We start from the raw sequence: 23,333 nt of genomic DNA, 5'->3' as shown, positions 1-23,333 counted from the left end.
TGCAGCTGAAATTGCTTCCACTCTTCTGGGAAGGCTTTCCACAAGATTTTTTTTTTGGGGGGGGGGGATTTTCAGCCATTCATGAGGTCAGGCACTGATGTTGCTTTGTCATGCTGGTACAGAAAAAAGGGCCTTCCTTAAACTGTTCCCCCCAAGGGTGGAAGCATAGCATTGTCCAAAATGTCTTGGTATCTTGAAGCATAAAGATTTCCAGGTACATTATAACTGTTCAGCCATAAACTGACAAGCTGTTAGTGGGAGGTGAAAATAAAAAGGAAATTATGTCCTAAAGTAATTCTGCCTAACATTGTGTTAAATTATTGACCGTTCTTTTGGTTATCACATTCTGTTTGTTTGTGTATTATAGTAGACTTACACTTTCAGATTTGTACGAACTCGGTTTTTAATGAAACTTGACTGTTTTGTACATTCGTACGAATATCCGAAGATGATGGCGATCCTGAGGAAACTAAAATTAATTTTAAAACCGCTGGAAATTTGGTAAATTTGTTAATTCTTTTGCCAGATATATATGAGACATCTCTCCCTTTCACACATTTCTGGGGCAGTTGGCAGTAATTACAAGATGTTGCTTTAGCGTGGGTCATACAGTTTTAAACTAGTTATGATTAACATTTTTGGCAGCATACCCAGAAAAATATGGCTAAGGTTCAAAGTAGGTACATGTGTTAAGCATTTAGAGCCGACTAATTCTAACAGGTGTTGCTTTTTAAGTATTAGCAAATGTCATAAGAAACAATCAAGGACAGGGTGCAAAAGGTTACCTACATCAAAAGAAAAAAAAAGGCTATAGTTAACAATTGCAATGCCAGAAATATCTATACTGATAAAATTAAACTGCAACAATATGCAGTAGGACACTGTTTACTGACAACCCCCCCCCCCATTTGCTCCCTGCCAGCATAATCTCTACATCTGCCAAAAAAACCTGTGGCGAGTAGAAAATGGTTGCAGAAGGTAAGTGAGCAGTTTGGGGGCAAATACAAGACAAGGGAGTGTGGATGGAGAGACAGAACTGAATTTTGTCTGAAACAAAAGGGCAGAAAACTAAATTTGTTGCCAGAAAACAAATTTCTAAAAAATAAAACGAAAAGTTTCTCCGAAATTATTTTGGAGCTTGTGCACAAGTGTAATATATAATTAATATCCACAAAACAATGCACTCTGGGCTTTAAAAATGAAGCTATTTGTACTTCATGTGCAGATCATGTTTAAGAGCTGCCTTGTTTTGTATAAATACACACATACATTAGAGTATTATATCTTGAAGTTAAATTAAATCTGTATTTGTATGTAGGATATTTCATTTTATATATTCGTTTTTATATTAAAGTATTTTAGACCACAATATTTCATTGTTGAGATGCGGTAATTTTTCCTCTTGCTATAAATTTAGTTACTTTAGAAATCCAGTTGTGGTATAAAAATAAAAAAATATTAATTCTTATGGTTGCTATGGTGATAAGGCCGCATTCCAAACTACATTTTTTGTCTATAAGTTTTAACACTTTTTAAAATCCTGAAAGCGTTAAAAAGTATAAGACAGGATAGGCAGCTCCAAAATATGGTGTTATGACAGCTGTGAAATAAAGTAATTCTATACAGATGGACTGCTGACTCAAGTGTAGAAAAAAAAAAAGACAACCAAAAAAGAAAACCCAGATGGGTGAATACCTTGGATGTTAAATCAGATATTTCTTGGATAAGGTACATTAGATATTACTCAGTATAAAAAAAGTTACCTACATTTGGTGTGGTTTAAATCATTGGATCTTAATATCGGGGGCACTTAACCTTCATTAAAATCTGAAAGGTCCTGCGTATCTGTAAAAAAAAAATAAAAAAAAATACTGAACTAAATGTCATTGAAGTTAGAAAGTAAAACTATTTTATGCCGTTATGCCCATGTTAATCTGAAACGTTTAACATGCGACATTTGTGCTTCCTTGGTTTGCTTTTGTTATTGACTTAAGCTCTTCAAAAAGGGGGAAACATTGTTCTCAATTCTGTATTTTAAAAAGTAATGGGTTGCTTGAGGCGCTTGATTTCCCACAATGAGCATCAATCTGAAACAGTACTTCAGTTCTTGGGTTTATAATCAATACGGCACTGAAAGTTAGGCACAGAACAATCTGCTAGCCTTTTTGTTTGGAGAATATCGATGTGGATTTGCGTTTTATAGAGCCGAAGAATGGGTACTGTCTTCTCTTACTGACCAAAGTATAAAAACAGTGAAGATGCTACTCTGCACTCAGGTGTTGTGGTGCATTTTATTTCACGAGTGGCAATGTTTCGATCTTATTTACGCCATAAAGAAATGTACGTTTTTATAGGCAAAGACATTTACACTCGTAATAGTGGAAGATGAGACTCTAGCCAAATTGCAACACCTAATTTAAAGTTTTACAAATCTTAAAGTGTTGACATAATATTCACACATATAATGATCAATACATAAGAATTCAAAATCATAAATAAATGTCTACCAAAACAGATACATATGCAGTTCAGTTGGATAAATATTAATGTTCTTAAAACCTAGAATCCCTCTAGTGTCGCAATGGAAAGCAAACAATAGGCATTAGTCAATTCTCAAGATTTGTTCGCTTTTTCCTGATCAGGAACATTGAAAAGCGACACACTAACCAACAAGCTCCACCTTGCATGCTATATAGTCAGAGAGCATCTCAATACTACTGAAGGAAGTCAACTTTATGATTTCTCTCTTAGAAGACTCTTTAGTGCATGTTCTTAACATTTTTTTCTGTTGTACACTTAGAATCACTTTGTATCTTTTGTTAGGTATATTACTTTAACATGTGCTGATCTTGTATAATTCTATTATTTTTTTCTGTTTTCTGTCATTTAGAATGAAGTCAATGTAATGGGGTAAAAAAAGTCAAAGCCTAGGGGATAACCATGCTTCACCAATAAATCAAATGTAAAAGGGATAGAACATTAAATATGCATTAGGGCAAAAATGTTTAATGCATTGTCTCCTTCTAAATTATGATAATGAATTGTCATCACACACACGGTGGTTATTGGAGTTATAAATTCATGTTAAAATTACCTTTTCATTTTTTCCTAATTATAACAATCATTAGATTCTTAAATCACCTGCTAATTACAATCCTCAAACATGGTATTGATTTTAATGACAACATGGATATTGCTATAGACATGTTTATGACACGTTTACAGGCCTCGATAACACCAACACAGCTCTGGGATGCCCCCTTAATGCCATGGTCATGGAAAGATGTAACGCTGGCTGACATATTGTTCCAACAGTAGATCCCATATGAACTTGCATATAAAATGTGAAGAAAATTGAGTAATTGTTTAATTGTATAAGTAGTTACGGGTAGATATACATTATTAATAATTAGAATTTGGTGGCAGATACGAATCGTTCGGCTCATCTAGTCTGTCTGTTTCTCCTGACATAAAGACGTTCATCAGTCCTCGGCCTCGTCTTTAGGATGCATGTTCCAATGCCCCTACTGCATTTCTGCTGGGAGGTTGGTCCACTTAAACACACAAAAGCTGCTAAAACATTTGTGAAATTAGAATTTTGCCGTTAGAGAGGATTGGTACCAATAGGTTGATGTTTTGATGCAACCATAAATGCTGTTGATTTCTCATATGGTGCATTTTAGTAATATTATAAAAGGTGCATTGTATCTTTAAGACAAGTAATGCGTAATTGCTTTTCCTGGTTTCAATAATTTTATTTGTAAGTCCACCTCTCATTGTGTAAAATCCGGGTGGCCTGTTGTGGAAATGTATACAGGGTGATTAGAAACGTTCTCTCTGTCACACATTGTTTACATGAGGTTGAATCCTGTCCCTTCCAGGGAGACATTATGTCACAGATGAGTGACTATAAGGCTATTTAATGCAGAAATATGGTGTTTTTAATGCCCCTAAATTACCAGTTATTAACGATAACGCTGCTTGAGCACTGGCGAAGCAGTCTGGATTTGATTGACAGATATTTGTCCTGACACAGTTGAAGTACTTGGTTTTATAATTGAAAAGAAAGTTGCATACATCATATAACAGCTACGTTTTCTTTTCAGTTCTACCATTTCACGATGCTCCCAGCATGTGATCTGTATAATGAATCACTTTTGTCGATTTACTTTTGACAATGCTACCTATTTTTATATTTATTGGCTTGAAATAATTGTATTAAATAAGCTCCAAAATATTGAAAAATCTGTCCTTAATTTTTTTTTGCTTTATGCAGCCTTTTTTCTTCTGTGATTTCACACGCTTTTGTAACTTAAAATCAATAGGCCCTTTTTTCATTGAAATTGGATTAAATGGCATAAAAAGAAAAACCCTCATAAAGCTGTATAAAACAGAATGCACATTTAATGTTGAGTCTTTACATAATGAAAAATGGGCAGACTAGATGGACCCAAATGGTTCTCATTTGTCGTCGAATGACTCTGTCTCTGTTTTATGAATGTTCCACAATTGACATATCATACTGTACATATTTCCCAGGATATTACTCTGGATAGACATGTTAACAATAGGATCTATTTACTAAAGGAGAGTTTTGCAGGGAAGCTGGGTTTTCTACTCCCTCCTTCACTTCACTATTCATCATGAAAGGCAAACACTGGCAAGTTTAATCATCAAGAAGGACTGAGCTGGTCCTGTATAATGCATTAATCAATGTGTGAGGAGACAAAAATCACACTGATTCGTTATACATGGCCAGCAAAGTTCTTCATGCAGGAGAAGCTTACTGGGGTTGGACCTTCATAATGTATAGTGAAGTCACCGAGTTTAAACCACGACTCTCCTGTAAACTCTCTTGTCAACTCTCCTATCCTGGTGGGGACAGACCCAAGGCTCATGCTGTTTCACTAGGGTCTTTACTCTGTTTTTATGAAATGTTCTTTTACTTGGGTTATTGAGAATGGGGTTCATCTTTTCTTCTAGTGTAATTCATTACAGGATTACAAATGCCTTATTGTGTGGTTTAAGAAACTCAAGAATCCAGAGGCAATAGTCTGCCTTTTTATTTTAGTGTACAATACACACAATGGCAATGGCTCTCTTTGGAGAAATCTTGGGGTGGTTTTTCTCCTCACCGCTTCTTGTTCCTACGTGCCCAGTCATATTAACAAAACAGAAGCCTACTTGAAATGTGAAATCTACAATAATGTCTATTTCTTCCTGTCTTTTCAGCTTCCCTTCTTAAAGGACTGAAACACGCCAACATTGTACTGCTCCATGATATAATTCACACCAAGGAAACCTTGACCCTTGTATTTGAGTATGTGGTAAGTGTCATGTTTGCACATAGATGTATTTGTAATAGAATGCAAAAGGAGCTCTGTTCTTTATTGCTATATATCAGCAGCATGATACAATGTTGTTTCAACTCTAACAAAATGTGCCTATATATATATATATATATATATATATATATATATATATATATATATATATATATATATATATATATATATATATATAATTTGAGTCTAGTGCGCATGTGTATATGAGTATATATAAATTATACATATGTGTGTGTGTGTATATATATATGTAATATAAATATATTTATATAAAAACGATTTGTCTGCATCTTAAGTATTACTTAGTATGGCAGTATGTAAGTCATTAGTAAATTCCTGGCGTCGTCTCCTGGATTGATTTTCCTCCTAAGCCCTAGTGTCTGGGGTGGGGAATATACACTCTTACAATTGCTGGCAATTATTGCGAGGGCATCTAGAGTGAACATTTGTCTTGGTGGGTATTCACACACTCTGTAACAGAATTATTCGAAAAGTCCTCTGGATTCTTCACTGGCATATGATGGAAATCTGGGACAAACCACACTCATTTTCTAACATGTTATGGAGTTGACCATGGTTGTGTCCATACTTTGTGTTGAATGGGTTTTGGTGGCAATTGATCTATATGAGGAGTTTTTTTGTGCCAAGGATTTTCACAGTGTGGTCACTATCACTAGATTGGATTGCCTTTACTTTCTCCAATACAGGTATAGGTTTTAGTAAGTATAACAAGGTCCATAGATTAAGCCCAAACATGAATGTTGCCAGTGATAGCAGAGTAGTTGGGCGAGGTATGCTTTATTAAGCCAGCAGAAATCCATCACTATTTACAATTAGTACTATTCTTGCAAATATAGTTGTTCGGCTTCAGAGCAATTTTTAGGATGCTCCCTAAGAGTTTCAAAACCGCATTCTACAAGCAGATGAGTATAAAATTTAATATTTTGGGCAACATGGCCCACGTTATGTATAATGAGAAGGAAATAATGCATTCAACATTAAGGACCCTTAAAACCCAGTGGTGAAAGCTTTGGGAATCCCTTGCTTTAACAGTTTGCTGTGATTGAAGAAACCAAGAAAGTATGAGTTGGTTCTGTATAATACATACATCTATTACAGGGGTGTCCAAGTTTTTTCTGCAGTGGGCCACTTCATCAGAGTTGTATACGTGCGCGGGCCGCACTCATTTTTCACTGTGAGAAAATATGGCCTTTAATAATATATGCAGATTAAAATAAAGTAAATGACACAAAACCTTTACTTTTGCTCTCACTAATTTCTGGGTCTAGAAAGACTACAAATTCAGGATAATTAAAAATGAAATACTTCTATTTATTCTAGCATTTATGCACCAAAATGAAAATTCTGGACCAAAACCGAAAATTCAGGGTTCACTTAGCCGAAACCGAAATTGACCCCCCACCTTTAAAAATAATTAAGAAAACCCCACACTTTTAATAAAAGTTAGTAACACACCACAATTGGACAACAAATTCAACAATATGACTTGGCATGACTTGCTAACAACAATCACACTCCTATCATAACCAGGCAACCAGTAAATGCTGGAACCTAGGCATGATGGGACTGTGATTGCTGTTAGCAATCACACTCCTATCATGCCAGGTTAGCCAGTACATGCTTGTACAGGGTGGTTGTAAATGATGTGCAGACCCCTTACTGCTGGCAGCATCAATACACAAGGGGGGCAGCTAGCCAGGTTTCAGCATGTACTGGCTGATTTAGCATGATAGGAGTGTGATTGCTAACAGCAATCCCAGTCCCATCATGCCTAGGTTCCAGCACTTACACATCCATGCTATCACACACACATTCATTCATATATACTCATTCATTCACAGATTCATTCCCTCAATCACGCATACCCATTCAAACACCCTCCCCCACCCCCTTACCTGCACTGCAGCTCCCTCGATGCCGCTCACAGACTTCAGCAGGGGGCACGGCCTCTCTCTGTGTTCTCTTGTACTGCACAGAGGAAACAGGACTGGAGCAGAGTCATGTGATATCACGTACATTCACGTGACTCTGCTGGGTTCCACTTCCTCTGTGCAGTACAAAAGACCCTCCCACAGGAAAGCAGCCCGGCTCTTGTGATCCCGGTTGCCCTGGCTGCCGATCACACGCGGGCCGCAGCTTGAGGTCGCATGTTGGACGCCCCTGATCTATTACATTATACAGGATCATCCTGGGTGTTCTAAAGTGAACCTGATTCTGCAATGTTCTTTTGTAACATAGTCGTTATATCTTCGCTGTGTAGAAAAGTATCCTGATTTAGTTAACTGAAGAAATAGACAGTGTGTACAGAGATACTCCCCGAACAGTTTAATAACACACAAAGTCACAGCTTACCCCGGCATGCATTGTCCTCGGCACTAGCTTGATTCATGTAATTTAAGCATCATTACCTTGTTTTATTGTGAATTTGTACTTTGGCTAATAATTAAAACTTCAATCTGCTTGGTACACAATGCAGCGATTTCACTTTGTTCACTTGTAATTTGGGAAGCTATGGGCTGGAACACATAATTTTTCTACATTTACTTGAAAACATATGGTATTTGTACAAAAAATATTCTAGCTTTCAGCTGAACAGATCAGGATATGGTGCTATAATAATTAAATGCCTTAACATACCAGATGGATTGAAGGAGGTGGAATTGAAATAGCGAAAATTACCTCGAATAGAGTGCTTTTCCTGCTATATTAAAATCATTTGGGCATTGTGTGATTGTAATGCTTTATGATTATATTTTATTCCTACATTTCTCATATTTTCAGCTAATGTTATTTATTTGGTCATTTGTTTATAATAAAACAAAAAGGGTTAGTTGCATGGCATTTATATTATGAATTTTTTAGTCAATGTTGGCCTTCTTCACAGTATTTGCCTGATGAAAAGTGAATATTTGGCCATACAGACTGTTACGCATTATGAAATAAGAGATTTTGACAGACTATAAAATCTGTTAAAGTTTGAGTTCCTGAATGCTGTGGATTAGTCTTACTTGTAGGACAATTCTGAAGTTCTGTAGGAAGATCTTGAGAGCAAAAGATGGTAAACATATTCAATACTTTCCGTCAAGCACACATTATTTACTGCAGGTTAGGTCACTTCATGGACGCTTCACTTCAACGCCCCCAACGCGTTTCATACCTTCACTACCATATTGTGTTTATCAGATGTAGGGTGTCTATGAATAAGATTAAGAGATGGAGATCATTTTATTGAGGATGTGATATGTCTTTGTCACTGTTGGTGTTTCTCACCTTCATACTGGAATAGCCTTTCTACAGACTAACCTTATGTTTTGACGCACTTTACTCTGATGGCTGCTTCATCTCCTGGTACCAAATCGAGATTGTGAGCACATAAAGGTACATTTCAAACGGTATCTTGTATAATGACTGCACATACAGTGGTTTATCCATAAGAAACTTTGTTTTATTCAAGTAGATGTTGAGTTGGCAACTTTATGCGGCTAATTGTGAGAAAACAAAACATCTGTATGATTTTGCTTTAGTAAAGATTTACAATATCACTTATGTACCCAAACTCCTACTCAGTAAAAACTTTAAAATCGATTTTCTCAATGCAGAAAAACCCACCCAAAGCAGAGGGTATAGGAAATACGGGACAGATGAAGGGTTTCTTTCAAGTGCGTAGTGATCAACGGGGAGGGCAAATTTACTACTGTACGTAAGAATTTTCTGATAACCATAGAGACACAAAAAGCTATTCAGCTCATAAATTTGCTATTTTGCCGTATGTGCCCGTTTGACCTGTTTACTATGTCAGGTCAGTAGTTATAATTCTATTCTGAAAGTGTTCAATATAAAATCACTATCCATGGCATTTGTGGAGAATTGTGTCCGCTCGTGGCTCTGAATGTGCTGTTATCTTGTATTTAAGTGTTCTTGCAAGTCTGCAAAGTTTAGAGTTATCAAATATAAATATTTTTAAATATTTTTCACATGAGTTTTTTATTTATTTTTTTTTACATAGTTTTAGATCATAGAACTACAAAACCAACATGATTCAGCTATCTGGAACATGAACTACAATGTTTAATAGGCTATGACATTTATAAAGATGTTAATGATAAAATCTCATAAATATGGTTTTAATACACACCTGTGGCTATATTTAATATCTTTTGATTACACATTCTTAGAGGGCGAGGTTGTACTTTTTTTTTTTTTTCCTTTTAAAAATGGTTTGAGGGGGTGTTTTATCTTCATTGAAGCAGAACATTCAATTTCTTCTATTTTTATTTTTAATCCTGTAATCCCAGATTATAAAATCTTTGCAAAAGACAGTGTCATTAGATAAATGGAGATCTGGGGAAATTATGAACTATAAGGTAGGTAATAAATGAGTCCACAACATATCGATAGGAATAAATCATTAAAATTAAATTTTTTGTCTTTGTATTTCATTAAAATGTTACTTTTGTGTACCAATATATGAATGTATTATACAACTTCTTATATAGCATTCACAATACTGCATTGTGTTTACGCTAAAGGGCAAATGAGGCTTGTTTTTTTTATATTTTTATCAAGGACAAAATAGAAAAGAAATATGATAGTCCAGAAAATAAGATTTCCTTTTTGGTAGGAATTATTCTGTTTTATTGTGACTTTTTTTTTTTTTATATTTATGGTTAATGTTACATATTCCTGTAGGATTATGGGTTATATGGTAAAATCCTCCATTTAGGGAATGTAAATGTCTGCATTCACGGTTCTTCACAGCCTTCTAAGCATCCGGTGACAAGCAGAAGTCTTCTTTTCACTGTACAAGGTCAGCCTGTTGAGGTTGGGGTTGAGGTTTTAAACATTGCTATCCATTTGCAAGGCATGAGTGTTTTATACACAAAATTTCATGTGTTAGTACCGTATTTGCTCGATTATAAGACGACCCTGATTATAAGACGACCCCCCAAAATCTGAATATTAACTTAGGAAAAAAAGAAAAAGCCTGAATATAAGACGACCCTAAAGGAAAAAAGTTTTACCAGTAAATGTTAATTCATGTAAACTATTTTTTTAAATAAAAGCTATGATTGAGAAAAATATTTTTTTTGTTTTTATTTCCTTGTATTTTCCAACCTGTCCCCCAGTTACGCACATCTGCCCCCAGGCTTGCCACACCAATATGGCACTGTGGCCCATGATATGCCTTTTAACCCTCTATATGCCACTGTGCCCCATGGTATGCCTTTTGACCCCCTATGTGCCACTCTGCCTCCAGAAATGCCTTATACCCCTATATCCCATTCTGGCATTTAGGGGGTTAAAATGCATATTATGGGGCAGAGTGGCATATAGGGAGGTATAAGGCATTCCAGGAGGCAGAGTGGCATTAAGGGAGTTAAAAGGCATTGTATAGAGCACTCTGCCTCCAGAAATGCCTTATACCCCTATATGCCACTCTGGCATTTAGGGGGTTAAAAGGCATATTATGGGGCAGAGTGGCATATAGGGAGGTATAAGGCATTTCAGGAGGCAGAGTGCTCTATTAAATGCCCCCTTAACGCCACTCCAGAAATGCCCTATGCCCCCATTTAACACACACACACACACACCCTATACCCCCATTTAACTAACACACACACACACACTCTCCCCCCCCCTCTCACCCCTCTCTTCCCTCTCTCCCCTCTCAGCCCTCTCTTACCGGTGCTTCCAGCCGGGGCAGCAGGTTGACGTCGCCTTCCGCTGCAGCCGGAAGGAGGTGGAGTTGGCAGGGGGGGTTTGTATGCGTCCGTCGCGTATACTTTCCCCGGCTGTCAGAGATCAGAGTTCCCCGCACCGGTGCGGTTCCGGTGCGGGGAACTCTGATCTCTGACAGTCGGGGAAGGTCTACGCGACGAACGCAGACAACCCCCGCTGCTAGCCACACCTCCTTCCGGCTGCAGCGGACGTTGTCTACGCGAATCGCGTAGACGTCAACCCGCTGCCCCGGCAGTACAGCAGGAGGCACCGGTAAGTGTGCGTATGATGGGGGGGGGTGAGACAGGAGGATCCAGGTCCCCTGCAGCGGTGGGGGGATCTGGATCTTAGTCTCCTAATCAGACCTCTATTTGAGGTCTGATTAGAAGACGACCCCGATTAGAAGACGAGGGGTATTTTTCAGAGCATTTGCTCTGAAAAAAACCTCGTCTTATAATCGAGCAAATACGGTATTTGTATAAAATGCACACATAGAGATTACATTTGCTTATGATTCTGCAGTGAAATGTATTTCATCCTGCTGTATAGATTAGGTGACTGTCGGTGTTCTAGAGCTCATGTAGCCCACTGTGTGCTTAGTTTCCCACATCTTGAATATAGAAACCATAGGCATCCAAAAATCTGTCCATGTTGCCAGTGTGGGATTGCCATCTGGTATATTTATGTTTTTGTTGCTCAGCAGCCTATAAAATAACATAGTATATGGTGGCAACACCATGGGTACAGCAGACGTAATGCCCTAGTAAAAAGCAGCTATGTCCACCACCAGCATATACCCTCTGTGTTTGCAAAGCCTTCCAAGATCAGATTAATACCCAATACATTTAGTTAGTATTAGAACTACTTTAACCCATTGTTAGTAAATGTATTTACCCTGTTAAACTATTGAGATTGTATCCACTTCTTTACAGTTGTATCCTGAATCTAAGACAAGATCAAGAGTCTTACATCAGGGAAAATGGGCAGACTAGATGGGCCAAGTGTCTGCCATCAAATTCCTTGTTTCTATCCATGAATAGTTTATTTTTGAGTTGGTGATTATATAGTACTATTTTGAGGGTTTTATAAACTTTAAGGATGATATTATTGCGATATGGAAAAGATGATGCATGATTGCCAGTGTAAAAAAAATCCCAATAGTTCATTCATTGTGTTGTGTGCATTTGGGATTTTATTTCCAAAGCAGTATTCATTCTACCATTCCACTGAGTGAGATCATGAAAAGCGAAAATTCCTCTCTCCCCGTCTTTTCATCAGTTGCCAAATCAGTCTGAAAGGACGGGTCACCACATACGGTTGCCTAACACTATTAATGATACGAGTTCCAGGGGTATGTATTATTACTAAAGTAACTAAAAGTTGCTTTTAAAGCCTTATTAGCAGATTGATATGACAGAAAACCAAAAAGCCATGTTTAAATCGCCAGAATTACTCATTTTTTGTCTGCTTCGTCTTGTGTATTTTAACTTGACGTAAACACAACATATATGTAGGTTATGTAGTATATGCTACTTAATAAGTTAACTCAACCAAACTCATGTTATACACAGGGTGCATCCAGTAGCTTTTCTCATCTGAAAAGGTTAAACTACCAATCTTATCAGCAAGCCTCATCCCAGCTAAATAAAAGCTCTGTTTAGCAAACTGTACAAAAGCTACTTGTAGGCTACTCATGTCCCAGCTTTGCATTCATACTGCCTAAATCCTATGGTTTCAGTGGACCCAAGTAGAAGGATGCTACATAGGACGAGCCACATTAGGTTTATTTGTAGTATATGCAATAAAATTAATGCTTTGGTACTTTCACACCTAAGCCAATTTTCACCTGCTTAGTGGGCAGGTAAGTGGTAGTCGAGCCATAAGACATACAACCCCATGTCGCTGGAGAAATCGCATTTTAACTGTCTACATCTCACATTTTGAAAAGTATACACAATATGGTCCATTAACTAAAGGGGTGGGGGGTGACAGGAGAATTTGCAGGAGAGTTGTGTTTTTATCTTCACTTCACTATACATTATGAAGAGAAATCCCCAGTAATGTTCTGCTGCATGAAGAGCTTGGTAGGCCCTGTTTAATGCATAGTTAACTATACAAGATTCTTCATAGCCTCCTCAACCATTGAATTATACATTATAGAGAGGTCAAGGAGTTGAAACCACAACTCTCCTGCAAACTCTCTGGACAACTTTATTGAATAAATAAAGAATATTCAACAAATATTGTGACAAAGACATGTATCTTTTAATGCTTACTAAATGAAAATATTTTTTTTGTTAATTGAAATAGAGCCCAATTCCAGGTTTACCAGGTTAAACATATGCTTCTCCCTTAGCTGTAACTGAGCCTGTTAGGTTCTCCTAGAATTGTAGCTCTAAAACCCTTCTCTCTCCCTCTCTCGCTTATGTTGTGTTCCAATGAAGCTGGTGTTCTCTTGGTTGAAAATCTGCCCATATACTTTTCAAAAGGCCATTAAACTACTCGTTTCTGTTCTTGACAGATTTCAAAGAGTTTCTTGTTGTGAAAAAGAGAGCTTATCAGAGTCAGTGGAACTACTGATGCATATGAAATCTGTGTTCTGCCTTCACCAGGAAAGAAAGGCTTGCAACAGTCTTGGTGCTTTAGAGAAACAAAACATGATGTCATTTCCAGAACCCACATAGCATCATTTTTGTTTTAATTCAAGAGCGCTCACACGTTTCAGGCTTAACATGATGGAAATGCGGTTGGATATTCTTTCTTTTTTATTTGAAGGCATCAAGCTTTGCATGCATCTCGGGCATATGACAGCCACAGCCAATTAGGGAGAAATATGAGTTCACAGTGTCATTTATACATTCATTCTTACTTTCAGGAGAACCGCATGGTGTGTGTGTGTATGTATATATATATATATATATATCTATATATATTATTTTTTTTGGTGACAACTAAATTTAAAAATGCATTTTCGACAAACCAACCAACCGTGCTTCCCCAGAAAATGTAACCTTCTTACATACTATTTCTTGCAGTAGGCAATCAGAACAGGGATTCCTTAGTTATGGTTAAAACACTGGGTCTGGGTGTCTATCTTATTTAACTCATTCTCTGCCTGCCACTAGGGAAGGGACCGTACATCTGCGCATGCTTTGCAGCATTCCCATTGGGGCCAGTGGAATCTGATCACTATTCTGGAATCGGAGTAGCAGCAGAAAACAATTGATGTGTTCTGGAGTATAGAGTGGCAGTTGAACCTTTTAGTTATTCTTCACACTGCCTTGTAAACATCTTAGCTCTTGGTCTTAAGGTCCTGGGGGTATATTTGCCAGTACCCTGGGAGTCCCAGGATTTATTTTATGGTTCTGTTTTTATTTTGCTATACTGTCTTTATCACTCCTAAAATAATGTGCTCGGGACTTTGCTACGGGATTCACTAGAACAGGGGTGTCCAACATGCGGCCCGCGGGCCCTCGAGGTGCGGCCCGCGTGAGATCGGCAGCCGGGATCACAAGCCCTGCCACTTACTTGTGGGAGGGTCTTTTCTCTGCTCCAGTCCTGCCTCCTCTGTGGGGAGAACGAGGGAGGCCGCGCCCCCTGCTGAAGTCTGTGAGCGGCATCGAGAGCTGTAGTAGGTAAGGGGGTGGGGGAGGTTGTTTGAATGAGTATGCCTGTGAGGGAATGAATGTGTGAATGAATGAGTATATGAATGAATGAGTGTGTAAGTGCTGGAACCTAGGCATGATGGGACTGTGATTGCAGTTAGCAATCACACTGCTATCATGCTAAGTCAGCCATTACATGCTGAAACCTGGCCAGCTGCCCCCCTTGTGTATTGATGCTGCCAGCAGTATGGGGTCTGCACTTACAGCCACCCTGTACCAGCATGTACTGGCTGACTTGGCATGATAGGAGTGTGATTGCTAACAGCAATCACAGTCCCATCATGCCTAGGTTCCAGCATTTACTGGTTGCCTAGGTATGAAAAGAGTGTGTTTGCTGTTAGCAATCACACTCCTATCATGCCAAGTCATATTGTTGATTTTTTTTTTTTGTCCAATTGTGGTGTGTTACTTTTAATAAAAGTGTGGTTACACACTAAAATTGGACAAAAAATACCAGTACAATGCCCAGCCAACCAGTACATGCTGGAATCTGGGTTTGCCTGAGATTGCTGTTAATCATAATATATAATTTTTTGTACAATTTTGGTGTGCAACTTACTTTTATTAAAAGTGTGTGGGGGGTCATTTTCAGTTTCGGCTAAGTGAACCCTGAATTTTCAGTTTTGGTCCAGAATTTTCATTTCGGTGTATCCCTAAAATAAATAGAACTATTTCATTTTAACTTATCCAGAATCCTGAATTTGTAGTCACAAAACTTTCTAGGCCCAGAAATCAGTGAGAGGAAAAGTAAAGGTTTTGTGTCATTTCATTTATTTTAATCTGCATATCTAATTAAAGGCCATATTTTCACGCAGTGAAAAATGAGTGCGGCCCTCGCACGTATACAATTCCGATGAAGTGGCCCACTGCAGAAAAAACTTGGACCCCCCTGCACTAGAACGTTCTCATGATGTTATTTGAACCACATTTATGCAAATGTTTTTGCAGTCATTGAAACTTAATTAAAGGAATGCTTTATTAGGTGTTATATTGGCCCTTCTGCCACTTGAGAAGCGTCTTCCCTTTACCACTCGTTATTGTTCCATCAATCTCTCACGTTCTGTGAATTCACTGAGAAAATACAAAGCGTATAATGTGGGTATGATTCCTAAAAAATGCACTTCAAATCCCTAATTACGCATTTTTATAATTCCATCATTAGCAGAGGTGGCATTCAATGTTAATAGTGTATTTCTGAGTGGTTGTCAAGGTTTAAAGGTGGACTCCCACCATACATATATGTAACATTTGTTGCAACAAGTCTAAAAACTTTATCATTTATTTCTGTTTCACACGAAGATTCACCTACCCGGGATCCTCTTGCAAGTGACGTTAAAAGTTGAAAAAAGAGCAAAATGTGTCTTCACTTCCGATAATATTCTGGCTTCATGCGCTGAGCCTCTGACTAGTAAAGCCTCTTAGTGTCCGAAGTCCGGCTAGGAAAGGCTACCCTACATTTAAATCATATTACGAATACAGGAACTAAGGGACATCCATGCAAAACTTTATGCCAATATCTGTTTCTGCTTCATGTAACAAAAACCTACTTAGCGCACAAAATAGAACGCCTACAGAAAACAGTAATAGTTCCCCTTTAAGTAATATTTTGCAATGGAACATAATTTGAGTGCATATATTGCATTTAGCCCAGCTATATGTTTTAATGTACATGTTAAAAAATGGTGTATCAGTGGCATATGTTAATTTATAGCAAGGATGCTATAAATTAATGCGGGCATCTTTTTTTTTTTTTTTTTTTTTAGAATTGGTGGGGTCTCATAAATTGGGTGAGGTTCTGATTGCTTGGACACAGCTGTTCCGAGTAGGAAATAAACGTAATAATTGATTGTGTCTCGGGAAAGCCAGAATAAATGAGATAATTATTTCTTACCTAATTTAAAAAATCAGCTTCTTTTGTCTTATCGTTAAGGAAATATTTTTATTTTAACAGAAGAGTAAGCTTTGAGTGTTAGGAAATATTTCTATCCGCTCATTACTAGAGAGATGTGCAAAGCCTCTTTTTTATATATATATACACGAGTATTATCTAGTTTGCTAATATGCATGCAGAAATAGAATGCACTTTACATGAACCCAATAAATTATTTTGCTTTGTCAATTTCAATCTGGTCAAATTTCACAATTCATATGACTGCCTGCGCCAACTTAGCTGGTTAGTTAAAATGGTTTGAAATGGTTACAGCATTCTACCCATGTGTTCCTATTTTATTCTGTAATATATTAGCGAGTTGTATTTTTATATATTTAATTGAATTCTCACCTTGCAGTATTCATAAATATTGTTTTAGCTTTATTTTAAGTTTATCAGGCGCATTGTATTAGGAAATGAGCCAGTGGAGTATATATGCGTGTCACATAAGGTATGCTTCCATCAATGTCTGACCCAGAATAATGTGCATTTTCACCATTTATAAATATAAAAATCTGCAATTTGGCAAAATACAGTTAGCTGTGTGTCATTTTTGTGTCTTTTCACCTCTGAAGTAGCAAAGAAGATTAAATCATCCACGTTGTTTCTAACTGTTTCTAAGAAGAAAGGCTTCTTTGCCCGACAGTGGCATTCCAGCTTATCCAAATGGTTTATGAATCCTTGTAAATGACACTACAGCTAACACTGAACATATGACTTTTTTCCAATTATAAAATTCAAATATATATATATATATATATATATATATATATATATATATATATATATATATATATATATATAAAATTTTAAACTTCTTTTATTCAAAGAGGATATTACGTAGAAAAAAACGTACAAAAGAGAGCCAAGAGTACAGAATGCTATCCTTTTTGGTATCGAGTACCTATGTACTCCACAAAGTGAAAAGAAAAATACAATGTGGAATAGTACACAATGAATTGTGTGAATGTGTACTGGAAACATGTTTTCTATAACTTTAATGGGATTATTTGAGCTCATATCTTGAATTCATAATGTGACTCTCTTTATGAAGGGGCAACCATAAATATTTACTGCCTAAATCCTCCCTAGGACAAAGTGACTAGGAGTGATGAAGAAAAAAATATGTATGCATAATACAAAAATATTTCGGTATTGAATATATGCTTTTGTGTACCTATTCATATAGTTTTATACCTGATCATAATTTTTTTTTTAATATATTAAAAATACATATTTCAAAGCCAATAAGCACCCTTAGCAGAGTTACTGATCCTTTTCCCATGGCTGCTTTGCGGCGTTTCAGTAGCACAGTGAGTCAAAACTAGGCTCACGCACCCTGTGCTCCTAACACATTTCATGTTAAGCAACTAAAAATACTTTCTCGTTGAAAAATTGCTTTGATCGATTAAAAATAACAAAGCAAACACAATGTAACTGCAACTTTAATAACAATTAAAAGGTAGCTTTCAATCATACCACCATGTAGGCCAGTGCAATAGCACCGACAGTGAAAAGTTATGAAGTTCTGGCAGGTGATTATGTTCTATGATAAAGTAAGATGTATAAAGTTTATAATATATAACTTGGCCACAGCTTGACAATAAAAAGCAGAAGTACCAAGAAAAGTTTATGCAATATAACGTGTTTCGATTTAGTATCCCAATTGTAGTTCGCATTTCATTTATTTCATCGGCAGGGCTTCTCAAAAATGGAATAAAAACATGATTGTCTTGTTTCCTGTGGCTGGATGTTCTTTGTTGGATCGAAATCTGAATGTTGATAAAAGGTTTTAAAGAGAATTTAGTTTTGGTGATAATTGTTTGTGGAAAACATTTTAAAATGTGAAATAGGTTACTTGAGGGTACCACTGGACTCACTTCTTTAATTGGCTTCTTGTGGCCATAATCAAAGACAACCCCAACTTACCTGCTGCCAGTGCATGCACGTGACATTTAAGAAACATCGAGGCAATACCCAGTAGACCTGCCTGTGTGAGATGTTGGCGAGCAGAGGTATCGGTTCATTGCCAATTGCCTCTCTATTTGACTCGCACACTGCTGCCTCCAAGAGGAGGTAAGGTCAGCGTCTTTTTTTATAAGAACAATTTCCATACCAAAAGGTAGCTAAAATAGAACAGAAAAAAAATGATTTCCGGATTACACTTCAATGCATGTTTAAATACCTATTGCACATTTAAATGTTAATACGTGCAGCTATTGTTATGCATTGTATGTTTCAATCTTTTCCTCTAGCTGTACTGTTAACTTTGGTAAACAGGAAAAAATACAAAGTACAATTATATTAGCAGCTGTTGACCAACATATGTTCAATGTTTCACACGTTTTCTGTTGGTGTTCTAGATCTTTAATGCTTCCATCACTGTGTTTGACTGTTGGTATGATGTTCTTATTGTGGAATTGTGGAAGCTACTGTTAGCTTTACGCCAAATCTTCCAAAATGTTCCACTTTTGACTCATCGGTCCTTAGAATATTATGGCCTCCTGGATGATCTATGAGTTCTTGGTATTTTGATGGGCTGACCACTCCTGGGAAAGATCACCACTTCCATCCAAGTTTTCTTTATTTGTAGATAATGGCTCTCTCATTGGTTTGCTGGAGTGCCAGAGCATTAGAAATGGCTTTGTAACCCTTTCAAGGCTGATAGATGTCAATGACTTTGTTTCTCATCTGTTCTTCAATTGCTTTAGAAACTATACTGACCATTGTGCACATAGTCCTAGACAGACTCGGTTTGTTTACTTGAAAGAAGATGGCAACATTGCCAATGGGATCTTGTACCCATTGATATTCCAGATATATTGTCAGAATACTTCAAGTGCCTTGTAACACTTTCCAAAAAAACATGAGCTATGCACAAACAAAACAATGTTTTAGTTCAGTGGTAAATCACTCATTTGCATTTTTTTATATTCATATATTTATTTTGCCCCTTACATATATTTGTAGCTTTGAATACATTTTGTTTTTGGGTAATATTATCGTGAATAGCTTTAATTTGTGTTTTGCAACCTTTCTAGTTGCTCTCTGTTACAGCCAGGATATGTATGTGTCTGTAGTTTTTCTCTCCGCAATCGAGATTATTAACTCGGGCACTTTGCGATTATGGTCTACTTCTGTGTTTGAGAAGGTTTTTTAGGAATGAATGAAAGAAAGGAGTGGGGTTAATAGAGGTGGAAGTATGCAATAAGAGTTGAAAAGAGTTGAAATTCAAGGGAAGAGAGAGACGATAATTCAAGTCGAATGAAGTAAAGCCAATGTTCAGCGGGTTCAACAAATACAGCATCCATTATATACTTATACCAGGGAGGCTCTATGTTCTTAGACCAAAGATAGGGTCCTCCCCTGCATACTGTATATAAACCAATAGAAGAATTATTATTAACTTTAGTTATTTAAATGTAAATTAATACTTGTTTAAGTTTCACCCCTTTCTTCTCCATTTATCCTTTATGGGACCCTGTAGATCCAAAGGTACCCTAAGTAGCTGCTGAAGTGACTTGGTTTAGATCATGTATACAGGTGTAACAATGACATTAAATCATTATTTAAATATTATTATAAATGATAAATAATTAAAAGTAAAAAAGCAAGGAAGAAACTGTATTGGTTCAAGGAAGGTAGAATCCATCTGAAGAAGAGACTTATGATTGATTTATGTGATATGCACCTTTTTATGTATTGGCTGCCTGACTAGATACTTCATTTAAAACACAAACAAAAGAAATTATAAAAAAAAAAATCTAGGTTATTAAGCCAATTTTTTTCTGGATATTATGAACACATTTTTTTAACATAGCAAAAATGCTAATTCATGTAAAGTCCCTTTACTGCCATGAATGTAAAGGGCCCGGTATGTTTGGTGACGACTGTTACATAATACTTAGACATAGAGCTATGGACTCTGCTCTTTTTAAATAGTATGTAATACTGTGATTTGAAGCAATTATATATAGTAATGGGGGAACGCGTACTGTTATTGCACAGAAAGAATAAATGCTGTGAGTGCGGCTCGAGTACATGTACAATGCTTCTGAACAATAAGCTCAAAACTGGCAAATTGCCCATTTACAACCCTGATGTATGTGGTTCTTGGTTCAATTTCATTATAATTTACTGTGCCGGAGAGGTAACATTGTTTTTGATATAGACACATCGATATGTCAGAGATAGGGGCCATTAAGACTAAATTATTCTTTCTTTTTTTTTGATCCAGCACACAGATCTATGTCAATACATGGACAAACACCCAGGAGGTCTGCATCCAGAGAATGTGAAGGTAAGATAATGTCATGTTTTCAACACACACACACACACACTTCACAAGACCAAATAAAGATCCTGAGATACGGTTTTGTGTTGTGAAAACATATATGATTCCGTGCCTGCGATACTTGTGTATTCTGGGCATGCTGCCCTTGAAGCGAGTGCTTAGAGATGTTATCTTTTTTTTTTTATTTACCTCTTTGGGACTTCTTAAATAACTTTAACCTTAAATAATTCTTATATGTCCAAGAGCCCTATGCCTCTTTTGACAATAGGCAAAAAGAATGAATTGGCTTTTTCTCTCCTTGGTCCGTGAGAACCTTTGCTTTCCAGATGTAATGAGTCCGTTGGGATGTCCTTCAGTATTGATCTGTCTGGCTAGCTTCTCCAGATAATTCCAAACTCTGACCCGTCTGAGCACATCATGGGAAGACCCTGTCAATGTTGTTGATATGTATTTAGTTTTGATGGTATCTTCTATTCTGTTGAGTTGAATGAAGAGCAGAATAGACCAGTTTTATCTATAATGTCACTTGTTTGGTGGTAAATAAGAATAAAGAGCATACAGACATTGTGTTCGTAGAAGTGAAGATCATTTGTAGACCAGGCCATCACAAGTGCGCACAATTCAAGTTACTAAAACGAGTTCTTTGAAAGTCACGCTTATGTCATCTCTGCCCTATTGTTTGGTTGCTGATATTTGCGGCTTGGTTTGAACAGCGTTTCTACTCGTAGGTGAGGGGAGAGGAAAGGAGTTCAGCAAACAAGCCCTGCCAGAGGCTGCCACCATTCTCATTTGTATGAGCTAAACTTGTGGGCTAGATAATAGATCTCTAAAACAGTTACACTGATTGACAAACAAAACGCACCAGCTATGGGGGTTTTCAAAGGGACGGTCCAGTGCCTCATACAGCACCAACAATGAAGAATCCATATTAAAGTACTCTTGATATTTTATGCATTCTTTACCTGTAAGAAGGAAAAATAGTGCTTACACTACCATTCAAAAGTTTGGGGTCACAGCTAATTAGACATTTCTAACATAATTGCTAAAGGGTTTTCCAAATGATCAATTAGCCTTTTAAACTTGGATTAGTGAACATATCTTGCCATTGGAACACAGGAGTGATGGGAGTGATAAAGGTCCTCTGTACACCTATAAAGATAGTCCATTAAAAATCAGCCGTTTCCAGCTACAATAGTCATTTAAAACATCAAAACCATCTGGATTTCTGATTCTATATGACCTAAGATGTTTGAACAGTAGTGAACCTGGTAAACATTCTGCAGGTACAGAGCTCCAGTGCATTTCCCCTTTTGCATCAGTTTTGTCTACTAGAAGCAGACAATCACGGGCAGGAGAGCGCACCTCTTACAATCCGTGTGAGCAATTCCTGCTCATGCGTGTGGGGATAGGGGTCTAGTTAGATCCCCTGGGACTCCCGCACGAGCCGGCACTGGATCTGACCACATGCATACTGTTAACCGGACCGTGTGTTTGCCTGTAGACCTTTCCAGCAAGCTGAAGAATAACTATTGGGATTCCTTTACAATACAGTGGATATAAAAAGTCTACACACCCTGTTAAAATGCCAGGTTCTTGGGATGTTAAAGAATGAGACAAAGATAAATCATTTCAGAACTTTTTCCACCTTTGATGTGACCTATAACGTGAACAATTCAATTGCAAAACAAGCTGAAATCTTTGAGGGAAAATAGTCGATGGTGAAAGCGAGGCAGTGAGCGCACATGGTAGGCATGATGGCTGCACTATTGACTTGTTAGACTGCCAAAGGAATGTTATTGTTGGAGGAATAGAAAATAAAAAGTACATTTTAGAGATATTAAGTTTTAAGAATTGTGCAGACATCCAGTTAGAAACGGAGGCAAAGTATTTGGTGACATGATCAAAGAGGGAAGGGGATAAATAAGGAGAGAAAAGGGAAATCAGCATACAGGTGGTACGGTAAGCCATAAAGGACAAAACTAGCTTGTCGCGGAAGGCTTGTACATACCTATTTATATAAATATAAATCACGCTGGGTATAGCACGTAGCTCACTGTGTCAGGTTGGCCCACAGGCAATTTAGTTGGGCTGTGGTTAAGTGAGAGGGCATATTCTGGATCAAATCCCAGGAGATCTTTAGTGTATGATTGCAGAAGGCTTTACTTTACTACAGTAATTACATTTCACTTTTAGATAGATTTTCATGAATATGCGACACCCCGAATAAATCCATCTCACTTTATCATGCTGAAAATCATAGCCTTCTGTAAGTAAGCGGTATGTTATTTGCTCGCGTGCACTTAAATGTATGTCTAAAGAATTCTTAAGACCAAGTATACAGCATTCTCATTTGGTTATTC

General features: G+C 37.2%; 1 protein-coding gene across 1 annotated transcript in view; it reads left to right on the top strand.

Moving 5' to 3' along the window:
- The window catches only part of LOC149280533 (cyclin-dependent kinase 14), a 168,239-nt gene that overhangs the window by 70,073 nt on the left and 74,833 nt on the right, over nucleotides 1–23,333 (top strand). Inside the window, exons 6-7 of the mRNA XM_089500382.1 lie at nucleotides 5,233–5,327; nucleotides 20,917–20,979. Coding sequence (XP_089356508.1) covers nucleotides 5,233–5,327; nucleotides 20,917–20,979 — 158 coding nt within the window. The remainder of the gene's footprint in view (nucleotides 1–5,232; nucleotides 5,328–20,916; nucleotides 20,980–23,333) is intronic.

Source organism: Sceloporus occidentalis, unplaced genomic scaffold, assembly GCF_023333645.1.
Source record: "Sceloporus occidentalis isolate IW3139 unplaced genomic scaffold, rSceOcc1.0.p SCAF_154, whole genome shotgun sequence".
Taxonomy (NCBI): Eukaryota; Metazoa; Chordata; class Lepidosauria; order Squamata; family Phrynosomatidae; genus Sceloporus; species Sceloporus occidentalis.
Note: the sequence above shows the minus strand (reverse complement) of the source record. Positions and strands in the feature narration are given on the sequence as shown.